General features: G+C 54.7%; 1 protein-coding gene across 1 annotated transcript in view; it reads left to right on the top strand.

Annotated features, from left to right (window-relative positions):
- The first annotated feature begins 402 nt into the window (after positions 1–402).
- Arrb1 (arrestin beta 1) overlaps positions 403–14,496 on the top strand; it is a 71,149-nt gene continuing 57,055 nt past the window's right edge. Inside the window, exon 1 of the mRNA XM_059270666.1 lies at positions 403–553. Coding sequence (XP_059126649.1) covers positions 534–553 — 20 coding nt within the window. The 5' untranslated portion in view covers positions 403–533. The remainder of the gene's footprint in view (positions 554–14,496) is intronic.

Genomic DNA, 14,496 nt, shown 5'->3' with positions numbered 1-14,496 from the left:
GCGGATTTTCCGCTTTCATCTACCCGCGGACACAAAGGCCAGCCCTGGTGTGCGCGGGAGACGCGCTCGCACCCACGGCTGTGCGCACACACGCACAACTGCACAAAGACGTGCACACCTCTGCATACATACACACACACACACACAGATATACACACACAGACACTTTCCCGACAGCCTTGCGCGCGCAGCCGTGCACAGACTCGCACTGGCACGCGCTCGCGTGCACGCGCTCGCGTGGACCAGCCGCGGTCGGCCGCCCAGTCTTTACTCTCTGGGCGCGCACACGCAGAGCCGCGCACGGAGCCATACACGCGCGCTCACACCCGCACGCTCCACGCCCCTGGCGGCGGCCGGGGCGCTGTGCTGCTGGAGCGACGGGCGGGGACCCGAGCGGGGGCGGCGGCGGCGGCGACAGCAGAGGAGGAGGAGCGGGGTAGCCGAGAGCGGGCTGGCCCGCGCTCCTCCTGGCGGCCGGGGATTTTCCAGCCTGGGCGCTGACGCCGCGGACCTCCCTGCGGCCGCCGCGGACCATGGGCGACAAAGGGACACGGTGAGTGCGGGTGGCCTCCCTGCCTCGCGCGCGCGTGGGGACGACCTGGGCGAGGGCACGGGCGGAGGTTCCAATCAGCGTCACCCGGGATCTGGCACTCTGTTCTCCGCCCAAGTCTCTTGTGTGGTCGCTAGCCAGAACCATGTGTAAGGACCGAGGCAGCCAGGGTGGGCCACCCCCTGTGGCTCACGGCTCCTGGCTGGGACGAGCTCTCACACACCCTGCACTGGCCGGTAGATTTGAGGACGCTCCAGGGCGGGCTGACACACTACACACATGCTCATGAACACAGGAGCACCCTCCTGCTGGCACACACCGACAGCACTGCCACACTTCGCATTTGTGACACGACGACGTCACACACGTTCTCTCTCTCACGCGCACACACACTCGTCTGTCAACACATTCTTGCTGACAGTCCTGTTAGCATACACAGGTCCCACTAGAACACGCACCAGCTCTAACACACCCTCATGTTGCTGCACACATGTGGACACACACCAACACACATATCCTGTCACTTGGATGCTGCAAAGCACGCTCTGGCTGGTGCACGCAGTCTGTCAACCCTCTCTGACGCGACACCGACATGACATGATGTAGCCACATGTCTTGGAGACACACCAGCGTTAACCACACTGCACGTCAGAAAATGCCTGCGGGGCCTGACATCCATCCCCCCCCCGGGGGGGGGGGTTGGATACACTCACTCCTGACTCCCCGTGGCAGGACTGGAAACACAGGTCACAGAGTGGAGGTCTGTCTGGGGCCTGGAAAGGCAGGTCCCTTTCACATGGCTTCCTTCCCCTCTGACCTCCAAAGCGCATTAGCTGGGAGCTACAAGCTGAGGGAAGTGGGGGAACTGTTTTGGAGAGCCTCCCTTGAAAGGAGAGGTTAGGCCCTCAGAATGGAAGTAGGAGGGCTAGGGGTGGGGCAGGGAAGCTCTTGGGGTTGGACCTAAATCAACCCTGGACAGGCTTTTACCATTTCACCTTCCTGGCCCCTGGTCTCACTGCGGTCCTGCCTGGCTCCTCCTCTAGCCTTCCTGCACCTGCTGGTTTTCATTGCTGTCCTTATCACTCTTACCTTTGTGTCCTTCTCTCTGCCTTTACCTCCTTTCTTCCAATATTTATTAAGCCCCTGTTGTATACTAAAAATAGCATAGGGGATCCGAGATGATCAGAGAAGAAACATCCCCGTTGTCACATGCTGGGACCCTTAAACAAACTGATTTTTCCATCACTGCTAGCTGACACTCTTAGCCATGTGTGAAAGGCACTCCAGAGGTAGAAACTGAGGCATTGAGGTAACTCAGACACCTCGTGTTTAGAAACTGCTTCCCACCAGCCTCTCTACAGAGGCTCCTCCAGGAGGTTAATTTTCCTTTTCTGGTTTCCCCGAAGAGGAACCAAAGGATGAGAAATGTCTCTTGGCTTGCTTAAAGGTCAGGAGGGGGCAGAGGCCAGAACCCACTGTTTCTGTGGCTCTCCCTGGGCCACTAGGCACTGTGTGGACCTCAGGTGTGAGGACTAGCAGGGTCCCCCGCACTGTACAGAGGCATGGCCTTGGGAGACTGCAGGGGGTCATGAAGTGTTTGCATTCACCTTGAGGCCCAGCCCCTAGCAGCTGGCTGCCCAACACTGTGACCCAGGCCTCCGTCCTTGGAGGAAGGATGTGAGACTCTCTCTTCAGCCATATCCATCTCCCCTGGCAAACCCTCCCGATCTGTGAGGTCAGGCTTTTGCTCTGGCTGGGCATAGCAGGGAGTCAGCGGCCATCCCTTCTCCTTTGTTCTGCTATGCTGCTGGTGACCAGGGTGACTCAGCCCTGCTGGGCCTCTCTGTAACTAGGGGAGAATTGTCACATGCCTCCCTGGTAGCGTGAATTGTCACAGGATGAGGACACTGTGGGCTGCCGGACACCTGTTGGAGAACATGTCTGAGGCCAGAGCTTTGTCCTTGACTCCCTCTGCTCTGCTTCTAACTCAAGGGCAAGCCTAGTATTCCCATCTGTAAATTGGAGCAATCAGAACTTTGGTTTTCATGGTTCCCATGAGCTTACTGAGTTCACTGGACATAGGAGCAGGAGCTGCCTAGGCCTGGAAATATGGTCTGACTAGACAGACTCCACCTGTCCCCGCCTGTCCTCCCTGCACCCCCCTCCCCGTCCTCTAGAACTTCAAATTCTGACACTCCCTTTCTAGACCTACCTGGATAAGAAAGGCAAAACCACAGAGACATTGACCATTGTGTTCCATTAGCCGTGAGACTTCACTTTGTGAATTGGAAAGGACATTGCAAATACCCAACACTCAGGCTCTGGAGTCTTCACGTCTATTCATTTGTCTCAAATTTCACCTACAGAGGAAGTGATAATGAACATTAATCAAAACCGTCACCACCCTCTGGGAGCCCCCTGGGTCGAGAGAGAGGAATAACAGGACAGGAACATGCTAGCTCCAAGATGGAGGTCCGACAGCGGTCCCAGGAGCTCAGGTCCAGGCCTTAAACAAGTGGCTTCTTGGTACCCTGGGGCTGGAGTTTCCAAAGGTGAATCCCCAGAAGATCCGTCCCCAGGTGCGTGTGATGCAGGGCACAGCACTGTGGCGGGCGGAAGAGGAGTCCCCACCAGAGCTCTGGGCTGCGTGTGGCCTGAAACTGTCCCGGGTAGTCAGAGCTGCTGAGATTTACCTAGAAGCCTGAGGAGGTTGGAAGAAGGGAACCTGAGCACCCTGCCAGCCCTGGAGATGTGAAAGGTGGCCTGCAGCCTTAGGGGTGGGTTCCAAGAGGTGAACACTGGCCTGTCATCCCCAGCCTGGGACTGACAGGCTGCGGGGACAGCATTTTTCTCCCAACACCAGGGTCAGCTGAAAGGAGAGGGTGGGGTGATGGAGGGACAGGCATGAATCTTCTTCCTCTTAGACCTGGAGGGGGGAGGAGCAGGCCTAGAGGTAGAGACACTCTAGGAAGAAGCTTCAGAACTAAGGCTGCGGGGAGGATGGGGCTGATCCACAGCATATGGACAAGGAAGTGGGACCTAGAAAACTAGATGGTTGATTGGACCTTTGCTGCCTGTCTGGTGTTAGAATTATGTTCCTAGGGGCTGGGAAGATGGCTCCAGAAAGGTCTGCTGCTTAAGCATGAGGCCCTGAGTTTGGATCTTCAGAACCCACATAAAAGCTGGGCATGGCAGTCTCTAACCCTAGTACTGGGGCTTGGGGGTCAGGAGGGGAAGGGCTGTGGAGGCAGGCATGTTGCTGGAGCTCTCTGGCCAGCCAGCCTAGTGCCCAGGTTTAGCAAGAGACTCTGTCTTAAAACAGGGTGGAGAGTGTCTGAGGAAAATACCAGATATGAACTTCTGGCCTTTGCACATAACATGCACATCAGCACATATACAAGAAGTATGTGCATAATCTCACTGTATTCCTCCCACGGTTTATTAGCATAGAAATTGCTGTTCCCATTCTAAAGATATGGAAATAAACTAGGAGAGGGGAAGCATGTCTACCACCATTCAGCCAGCTAGCATCTGAACAGAAGTCTCTGTGTCCATCAGGTCCTCTCTGCTACTGTATACTCAGAAGGAAAAGGGGCTTGTCCTATCCACAGCTGGCCTTTCAACTGCCCCCAGCCAGTCCTACTAACTCGAAAAGTGACCCGAGGCAGCAGGAGGGATGGGGTGGAATTTCCTTTGCTGCAGATGCTGATAAACTTTCCCCCTGTATGTCCCCCTACTCAGCCCCGGGGAGGGAGGGTGGCTGTAATGGGACTTGCAATCACCAGCTCTCTGTGAACCTTGGCTGTCTTTCTTGAGGTGGTTAAGCCCTGGGTGACCCTTCTTGGCTAGAGCATAGGGAAGTCCTGTGGCTTTGGCAGGAGTGTTCCTGGGTTGCTGCTGGGCGTGGCGGTGAGCCTGGCCCAGTGTCCCTGATTCCCAGCTGGCCTCTGGGCTGCAGACTCATTTGATGGCTGGTTACCTTTCAAGTCTGGACTTCCTGGCCCGAGACTGAAACCTCTGCTTGGCATGGAGTCAGGGGTCCTTAGTTGTTAAAGGGCTTGCCTCCTTTAGGGCCGTTCTTTCACACAGGCGGTATTGGTTGAAGACAGCAACAGGGAGATTCAGAGTGGCCTCTTGACCTCCACTGGGCTATCCATTCTACTGCTTGCTGGGGTGACGCGCTGACTGTCCAGCTAAGGTCCGAGTGGGTGGCAGGGGAGCCAGGAGTGGGTTGAGCAAGATGAGGGAGGCTTTGACAGGTTCCTCTGGACCTCAGGCTAGGGACAGGGGGCAGGTGGGGACTTGACAGTCTTCTGAGTGGACACTTGGAGGATATAGATGACCTTGGTGTCGGGAGAAGGGAGAATGTGACAAGATGGCAGGGACAGCAGAGCCTTGCAGAGCCCCGGTGTGGGGGGTGGAGAGAATCAGCAGACAGCTGAGGACAGCTGGGCCCTGGAGTCCCAGAAGCAGCAAAGGACAACAGAGGCCAGAGGAGGACTGCAGCAGGATCCTCCTGTGTAGCCAGGTGGTGGATGGGAGTCTGGGGCTTGGTGGAGTGGTGAAGGTGCACATGAACACAGTAGGCAGACGAGAAAGGAGTAGCCTCTGCTTTTCTATGCGCCTTCCAGAACTCTCGGTCACAAAGCACTGAAATCAGTGAGGGCTTCCCGGAGGAATCCAGGTCTTGTAGGGTGGAAAAAAACGCACTGTGGTGTGTGAGCTGGCCGGGGCAGGCATGCTCCCGGAGTGAGGGTCCTCTGACTCCAGTGGAGGTCTGGAAGAGCTTCCCGGATCAGGTGACCCTGAGCTGGGTGCTGGATCTCGAGGAAGGCCTAGGTGGTAGGAGGGTGCCTTGGACAGAAAGAAAAGCCCATGCCAAGCTGTGGACACCAGCTCAGGTGGGGAACTGTGAGGGCTGAGAGGGGTGCCAGCTCTGGCCCGAGGCACTGGAGGAACTGAGGAACATGGCATAGTCTGGGGGCGGGGGTTGCTTCCCCGTTGGTGAGCTCTTTTTGGTTCTGGCTAAATCTGTGTCTTGTCTGTTAGGCCCACCAGCCTTCAGATCTGGTTCTTGGCAGATGCCTGGAAGTCCTTTTTGGACTAAATTGAACTCTGTCCTCCATGCTCTGCTCTCAGCCCTGGGGCCCCCTAAGTGCTGACGTAAATTCCATCTCTTCCATTAGGAATCCCTCAGAACCAAAGCACTGCTTCCCACACTGGGCTGGGTGTCCAGAGAAGGGGATCATAGCTCATTTAGACTGGGAGGTCCCAGGCAGAGGCAGTAGGACTCTCTCAGACTGGAGGCTGCCTAGCAGACAATGTCCCCACTCCCTGGGGCATGGGGCTGCTGAGGGTGAGTCTCATCACTATATGTGTGCTGGGACAGAACAAGGGTCCTCCTGGAAGATTCCGGGCACTGCCCTGCCATGTACAGGATGGATCCTGTCCCTGGGGGTGGGTGGCTTGATTCCTAGCTTGGGAGTGGAGAATGGGGGTGGGACAGGGTGGCTGTTTTGAGAGGGGAACAAAGGGTTCTGTTGTCCAGCCCCTTCTCGGCCTGGCTCCTCAGAGGAGCCCTGGCTGGGTCATCTCTCAGGAGACAGCCTCCTCCTTCCTGGGACTGGCCCATCTCTAGAATTCCCTTAGAGGAACTCCTTGTTCCTGCTCAGGAGACCTGATGCCAGATGAGGCCCCGGGAGACCAGGCCCCAGGGGCTGGACCTCACAGGTCCCTGGAGGTCTGTGTAATTGAAGTAAATACTGAAAGGATGGGGCCCTGTTTGGTAAGGTCCCCATAGAGCTTGGGTCCCAGGGAAAGAAAACTGACTGTTGACTAAAGAGCCTCAGCAAGTCAGGGGGCTGTGGCAGGAGTGAAGACTTCAGTTCCTGAGCTGTGGGGCAGAATGTCCCTCCCATGCTGGCCTGCGGCCTGTGGATTGACAATGGGTCCCCTCGATGCTCCTGCAGGGTCACCCCTCCTGTGTTGCCACCAACGGAAGTGGAAAAGTTTCGGCAAAAGGCCAAGGGAGTAGACCGGGATGGCCCATTCTAGGAGCACTCCAGTCCTTGTTGACTGGTCACTCACTGCTGTGTGACCGAGGACATGAGATTCACCAGCTCTGAGCCCTCATGTCCCTATAGAAGTCAAATCAGCGTGCATGTGCGAGGCCCTTCTCTTGCATTCTGATGACTGGCTTTTCTTCTGGGGGCCAAAAACGGGGGATTGGACAGCTTGGGTCTCTGTGACAGACTGGTGAGGCAGACTGCCAAGCAAGCAGGTCCAGGGTATAGAGTCCACAGTGATAAGGATCCGGAAGGATGTAACTCCTACTGGCTTCTGTGGCATTAAAGGCTTCCTTTAGTAGTGGTCTCCACTCTCTGGTCTCATCTCCGGCCTCCAGGGACATCAAATCAACTAGTCATTAGCAAGTCCCTGAGGTCAGTCGCCTCTGCTAGGCTATTCCCTCCTGAACATGTTTTCCTCTTCCCTTCAGCCCCCTTACCCCCACCCCAGACAGGGTTTCTCTGTGTAGACCAGGTTGTCCTTGAACTCACAGAGATCTGCCTGCCTCTGCCTCCCAAGTGTTGGATTAAAGGTGTGCACCACCACTACCTGGCTCCTTCAAGGGTCTTTGGGGATCACGTCCTTCAGGAAGCAGCCTGAGTCTCTGTGGTACTCTGGGGGCCCTCTTCTAGGCTGGTCTCTCTGACGCTATCAAGTCTATCAGGCATGGATTAGTTAGTTGCTCTTGGGAAGAACCAATTTCCGAGTTTCAAATCCCAGCTCTGACACTCAAAAGCTGATTGTCTAACCAATTGTTTAGCTAATTGTTGCTCCCTGTCTGGAAAGCTGGGAGGAGGCTGTCTTGAGGGGCAGGTGAGTTGAAACAGGTCTAGCTCAGAGTCCTGGCACAGTGTCAGGGCTGAAGGTGAGTGTTGAATGCTCTCCCTGGGTCAGCCTTCCTTACCAAGCTGACCTCCCCCAGGGAGGGAACCGGCTGATTCATTTTTCAGGTCCCAAAGGCCCCATCCTTAGTACACAGGGGGTGACTTGGCCCCGCATAATGAATGTCCTTCCCCTTTGACAGGCCCGGATTCCTCCAGGAAGCCCTCCGAAGCTTTCTGATCTCTTTGCCGTCTTCTCCTGCACACACTTACCTCTCTCCCTGCTCGCACTTGGTGATATTCTCATATGAAGCAAGGACTCTGCAAGGGCACCTGGCCCAGGTTGCCTTGTCCCTGTATCTGTGCAGGCCTGGCATGGCCCTGAGCTCCATAAATATTTGTTCAGTGAAAGAAGCTGAATGTAGGCGTTTCAGTGGGAGATGTCCTCAGAGAGGAGAGAGGGATCTCGGGGTAGCGTAGAGCCACAGGAATTAGATTAGGCTCGTGGCCCAGAAGGCAGAGGTCATGGGATGGCCAACTTTCTCTCCACTAAAAAAACATAGTTTCTGATCATGGAACTTCCTGGCGGGGGGTGGGGGTGGGTGGGGCGGGGGTGGGGGGTGAGAGTGGGGGGGTGGGGGGGAGGGTGGCTGCCGGCACTGCTGCTGCTGCTGCTGCTGCTGCTGCTCCCTCTTGGTAGCACCCTCCGAACATTTCTCTGCTTGTCCAAATCTCTGGTAGGTACTATGGATTAAACCCATGTGTGCGAGGCAAGTGCTCTACTGCTGAGCTGTAGCCCCAGAGCCCTGTTTTTGTTTTTAGGCAGGGGCCTTAGCTCAGGCTAGCCTTCATCTCCCTATATAGCCAAGGTTGATCTTGAACTTTTGGTCCTCCTGCCTCTACCTTCAGAGTGCTGGGATTACAGGCCTGTGTTTATGTGGTGCTGGGGATTGAACCCAGGGCATCGTTCGTACTAGGCAAACACTGAAACGCTTCATCAGCTGAACTGTATCCCAGCCCCAAATCCCACCTCTTAAGTGCCCCGACGTGGAGCCATCTTCCCCTGACCCTCAAGTGTGGGCTCCTTCTGTCACACTCATCCTCAGACGTCCCTGAGCCTTTCTCTCTCTGCCTTGGACAGTGGCATGAGAGCAGGGAGTCCCACTTGAGGGTGGACATCTGGGTCTGGCAACAGTACACCCAGTGTGGTTTGATCTGGCTTGAGGAGGGGGCTGTGGCTTCCCATGATCTCGCTGGATCAAGGAGCTCTTTATGCAGCTCAAGAGCCTGCCTTGGCTGGCCGAGCCGAGGACTCCCCATTGGCTGCCCAGTGGGCAAGTGCTCAGAACCCACCTCATTATAAGGGACAGAATTCTGGGCACTGGATCCAGCAGGCTGTGGTCATAATCAGCTAATTAAACCACCCAAGAATGGATGTTTGGCCCAGAGGAGTGTGTAGGGGGGTTGAGGAGGGTGGTGAGGCCGGGAGAGAGTAAGAGGGATGGATGCTGAGAGCTGAGCCTGCAGGGCAGAGCTGGGGAAGGGAAGCAGGAAGCAGGGAGAGGAGCTGGAGAGCAAGGGAAGGGGCAGGTGCAGAGAGGGTGCCATGTGGGCAGAGCACCCAGGTAAAATGGGAGCCTGAACCCACTTCCTCAGTCTCTCACGTCAAGGCAAGGTGCTCTTCCTCTCTAAGCCTCAGTTTCTCCATGTGTTAAAGATGAGGTGGGAGAGGCCTTGGCCTAGGAGGTCTCTGGGATCTCTCCTCGTTCCTCAGGTTCTGTGCCGAAGGGAGGCAAAGGCCCAAGTAACTCAGTTCCGTGCTCGAGAGCGAAGGCGGAGTCTCCTGTAGTGAGGGAGGAGCTGACAGTGCCAAGCTCTGCTGGAACCTGTGGGTCTGAGCAGCCCTGGGCCGAGGTGCATTGGAAGGGGAGGCTTGCCGGTAGCCCAGCTCGGATGCTGTCCCCAGGTCATCCTATCCCCAGGCTGAGTCCTCCACTGTCCTGTGATTCCAAATAGTGTCCTCAGAAAGGGACTGTTTTAAGTGATGTTCTCCCTCTCCAGGGATGGAGCAGTCATTTTCCATCTCTGTAGAAATTTCCCGGGTAGTACTCTTTGTCAGGGTGTGTGTGTGTGTGTGTGTGTGTGTGTGTGTGTGTGTGTGTGTGTGTGTGTGTGTATGTGTTGGGAGGTAGAGCCCCAAGGTTTTGGGTGTGGATTTTACAGTAAGATTTAAACTCGGCTACTGCCCTCTGCGTTCTCAATACTTCACTATCATGACCTTGGTCAAGGGGCTTGGACTCCCTGGGCCTCAGTTTCCACCCTTGGGAAGTCAATGCACCTGTCTATTACACTGGGTGGCTATGGGCCCAGAGGTAAGGGTTTGATAAAATCACTATTGTAGATGGGATGGTGGTTCACACCGTGAGCCGAGCACACAGGAGGGATTGCCTTGAGTTTGAGGCCAACTGGTTTCTGAAATAAAGGGGCCAGTGAGATAACTCAGCTGGTGAAGGGACTTGCTGCCAAGACTGACTACCTGAGTTTGATCTCTAGAACCCATGTAGTTGAAGAGAACCGGTTCTCAGGCACTCGAACACAAATAAAATGTGATATACACGTCACTTGTTACTGAAGCCTGGGAAATGGACTTTGGCTTTTGCCTGCCTCTCCTATCCCCTCCACCCATCCCTCCCCTGTTCTTCTCTCTTTCCTCTCCTGACTTGCCCCTAGCTGGTCCAGGCCTGTGCACACTGCTGGGTGGTGGTCAGTGGGGTTACACAGGGCCATAGAAGACCAGTCAAGACAGGAAAGGGAAATGAGATTGCCCAGGGCCAGTGTTGCAGGGCTGGGCTGGGGTGCCTCTTCTCTGGCCTCTGTCTGCCAAAGCAGATTCTCTAAGAGGAAATGGGAAGAGATTGCAGAGCTAGAAGCTGGAAGCCGTTGTGGAGAGAGAGCCCTGGCATCCCACACTCAGCCCCAGCTCCTTGAGCCCTTTACCCCCCCACCCCCCACCCCCCACCCCCCAGTTCACAGCCCAGAGCCAGGTTTGCTGCCAGGGAAGCCGACAGGCCGCTTTTTCACACACTTGGAAAACAACAGCCCTTCCTGGTTCCCAGCATTCAGCAGGAAGGGCTGGAGAGATGTCAGGAGGTCTGGGGGACCAGCAGCACAGGGCAGGAGGCTGCCTCTGTTTCCCCAGCCTCTGGCCAGCATCAGAGTTGGGCTGTGACCTGCCCCCAGCAAAGGCCTCTGACTTGGAGGACGCCTAGGAAGCTGGTTATGTAAGTCAGCAAGACTCCCTGCTCACTTCCTCCTTCCCTCCCTAGTGAGGCCTTGCAAGCAGGAGGCAGGTGTGCTTTGCTCAGACTCTCTAGGCCCAGCAGGTTGCTGTGACCATCCTGTGCTGGGGTGTGGTGGGCGTGGGGGTGGTCTCTTTGTCCACACCCTGTGGGGCAAGCCTGTGGGCTGCCTCAGTGCAGGCCTCTGGGTTGGCACAGAGCATTGCCTCCTCCCACACCCTGAGCAGTCTGAAGCTGCAAAGCTTCATTAGAGGAAACAGGCGGCGGCGGGCCTGAGATCATTTGCCTACAAACTGCCCCCAGAGGGGAGCTGGCCTCTGCAGCCAGAAGAACAAATCGCCAGCATTTTTCAGTTTGTTCCGTTCCATTCCACAAACATTTCTCCAGTGCTGGCCAGGCGCCAGACCTCTGCTACAGCCATGTCCCTGGAGTGGCTCAGCCTACCACCGTGGACATTTAAGGAGCAGTTTGGCTTCATGCGACACCTAAGGGTGGACTGTGTTTCTGTGGCTGGCATACTGGTCCTCCTGGAGCTCTCATGAATGGAAAGCTGTCTCCTGCAGGCTGGGGTTTTCAGGGATGGCTTATTCCCTTTTAACTGGGCCATGCCACTCCCCCCAGGAGGTGCCGATGAACATATGTTTCTCTGAGCATTTTGCCAGCCCCTGGGCTCAATGCTGGACACCTGAGATAGGAAGTGGAGGCAGCCTCTCATGGCATTTGTATGTGTGTGTGTGTGGAGGGGAGACAGAAGATAAATTGCTGTAACATTCTTTTTTTTTTTTTTTTTTTTTTTCAAGACAGGGTTTCTCTGTGTAGCTTTGCGCCTTTCCTGGAACTCACTTGGTAGTCCAGGCTGGCCTCGAACTCAGAGAGATCCGCCTGGCTCTGCCTCCCAAGTGCTGGGATTAAAGGCGTGCGCCATCACCGCCCGGCCGCTGTAACACTCTTAAGAGAGTGGTAAGGGGTATCCGTTTATAACTGGAGACAGCAATCTAGGATTAAGGCTGAGAGTCTTTTGTATAGAACAGGGGACACTCGAACATGCTGTGGGAGACTCATTTGAGAGGCCTCAAAGATGAGCTTGGTGGTCTGTGAAACAGGCCATCATCTGGGACTGGAGAATCCCCTGTGCTAGGTTGAGGTTCATGGCTTTCCACAGGAGTTTCTTGGGAATGCAGATTGCTTCAGGACAAAAAACAAAACAAAACAACAAAACAACAACAACAACAACAAAACGCAGTGAAGCTAGTCATGGGAGTGCATTGCTTCTAATCACTCGGGAGAAAGAGGGAGGCGGATGGCTGCAAGTGTGAGGTCATCCTGCTCTACACTGTAAGCTCTCGGCCAGCCAGGGTGACATAGTGAGTCTCCTCCGTCCTCCACCCCCACATTTTCTAAACAAAACCAAAACAAAGAGGTCAAGAAATCAGGGTGAAAAGTGAAAGTGGCACAGTGAGGATTTTAGTGAGATTGGAAATGAGGTGCGCATACAGGCAGACACTGGGCAAGCAGCACTGGAAGCCAGGTCTGCCTGGGGTCTACCCTGGTGGCAGGCGGAGGTTTCAAAGCTTCTCTGCAGCAGAACAGACCTTGCAAGAGGCCGTTGGAGGTTTCCAGCAGAGCACAAGGCCGGGGAGCTAAGTCTTTGGAGAGACAGCTCTGGTTTGGAGCGGTGGCCAGGAGGGGGCGTGTTTGCTGGTCACTGTAGCTTAGAGGGCCATCTTTAGGGACACTGAGGCCAAGTGGTGTGGCAGAGAGGGCATTAGGCTGGGGTTCTCACCTCCTCATACCTGTATCCGTCTATGGGTGAGATGCTCAAGTTCCGGGGAAGTGGTATTCGTCTTCACTGGAGTGTCTGTGCTAATGAGGGCGCCCAGCATCTTCACAGGGCTCACCGGGTGGGTGAGATTTTTGTTGTGAGTCTGTGCGGCCCTAGGGCTGTGCGAGAAAACTGAAGCTTTTAAGAAGACTTAGTAAGGAGAATTTTGATTTTTTTGGCAAGTTTTTTTTTCGATATCCTAAAAAGGACACAGCTGATGACACGTTATAATGAAGCAGCTAATATGCACGCCGCTCTTCCTCACACGCAGCAGCCAACTGCCTTCTTTGCAGCCACTCGGCAGTCATGACTGAAATCACCATTTTGCAGAAGGAACTCTGTAGTAGGGAATTTTCAGAGGACTATAATGAGCCCCGCCCAGGCCACAGATGGTCCTGGGTTCCTCCAGCCTCAGCTTCCTTATGAGTGAGATAGTAAAACAAAAAACAAAAAACCAAACCAAACCAAACCAAAAATGTTGGGCGATCGATGGTGGTGCACGCCTTTAATCCCAGCGCTTGGGAGGCAGAGGCTCGTGGGTCTCTGTGAGTTCGAGGCCAGCCTGGGCTACAGAGTGAGATCCAGGACAGCCAGAGCTGCACAGAGAAACCCTGTCACAAAAAGCCAAAAAAAAAAAAAAAAAAAAAGAGTAAGTGAGTATCTGGAACAAAGGTGACCCAAGCTCATCCTCCCTGTAGAGAAACCCATTCCCTGCGGTCCCAGCTCAGACATTCAGTCTGAATGATTATGTGTGTGCCTTATAATGCTGCTCCATTCCACCAGCTTCTGGCCTGGGCAGTTCCACTAGACTTCTGCCTGTCCTGCAGCTCAGTATAAAGCCTTAAGCAATCCCTTCATTCAGAAACACACCAGACCGACCATGACCTTCCCAGCTTAAAAGATAACCAGTTGCTCCCTTCAGGAGCATCCATGACTTTCAGGTGGCACCAAGAGCCCTGCAGTTCCTGTCTCTAACTGTGGACACTGACTTGACCTCAGTGGCCATTGACTTTCCACACCTTGCGTCTCTATTAGATCAGGCTTTAGATGGCCCTTCCTCCCCCAATTGGTAGAACCTTCTTTATATGTTGTTTTCAATGCACAATTTCACTATATAACTCAAGCTGGCCTTGTACTCAAGATGATTCTCCTGCCTCAGCCTCCTGAGTCCTGGGAATGAAGATATGCGTTTCCATACTTGTCTCCTTTCTTAGGACCTTCCATCCCCTCCATCCATCACATTTGAGACAGGGTCTCATGCCTCCCAGGCTGGCCTCAAATTTACTATATATTCGAGGGTGACCCTGAACATGTGATCCTCTTGTTTCTACGTCCTGAATGTTGGGATGCAGGTATGTGCTGTTGGAAATGGGTTTATGTATTGCTGGGGATCGAACCCAGGGCCTCCTGCACATGAGGCAAGTGTTCAGCCAACCGAGAGCTATATCCCTGGCCCGCCTTCCTTAGACCTTAATTTGAACAGCTGCTTGTGCACCTTTTCCAGGCATGGAGCTTTCTCTTGGCTCTGTGCCCCCTGGAGGAAGAACAAACAGTCCTCGCGGTCCCTTGGCACCTGACGGGACTTCTTGGTGGCGCTCTGTCCCAGAGTGGCCTACTGATAGACAGAAGGGTCCTCCGTCCAGTTAGAGGCTGTCCTTGGGGTTGGAGTAGGCTCAGAGGAAGTGGGCCTGAGCTGCTGCCCCAAAGGAGAAGCACCCTTTCTTTCTTGATTCCTTCCTGGTCCTGGTGCTGGAAGAAAGCAGACAGAACCAGTAGAAAAGGGGAAATGGCTGTATTTTGAGCTGGGGTTTGGGATCTCCTAGCCTGGAGATGAACAAACAAGGCCCAGGCCTTTCTCCTTCCTTTCCTTTTCCGACACTCTCTCTGCCCACATAGGCTATGCAGACACTGACTACAGAGCTGGCTTTGAGGCCGTTG

The sequence above is a fragment of the Peromyscus eremicus genome, chromosome 1 (genome assembly GCF_949786415.1).
Source record: "Peromyscus eremicus chromosome 1, PerEre_H2_v1, whole genome shotgun sequence".
Taxonomy (NCBI): domain Eukaryota; kingdom Metazoa; phylum Chordata; class Mammalia; order Rodentia; family Cricetidae; genus Peromyscus; species Peromyscus eremicus.
The sequence above is the reverse complement of the archived record's forward strand: the minus strand, read 5'-3'. Positions and strand labels throughout refer to the sequence as shown.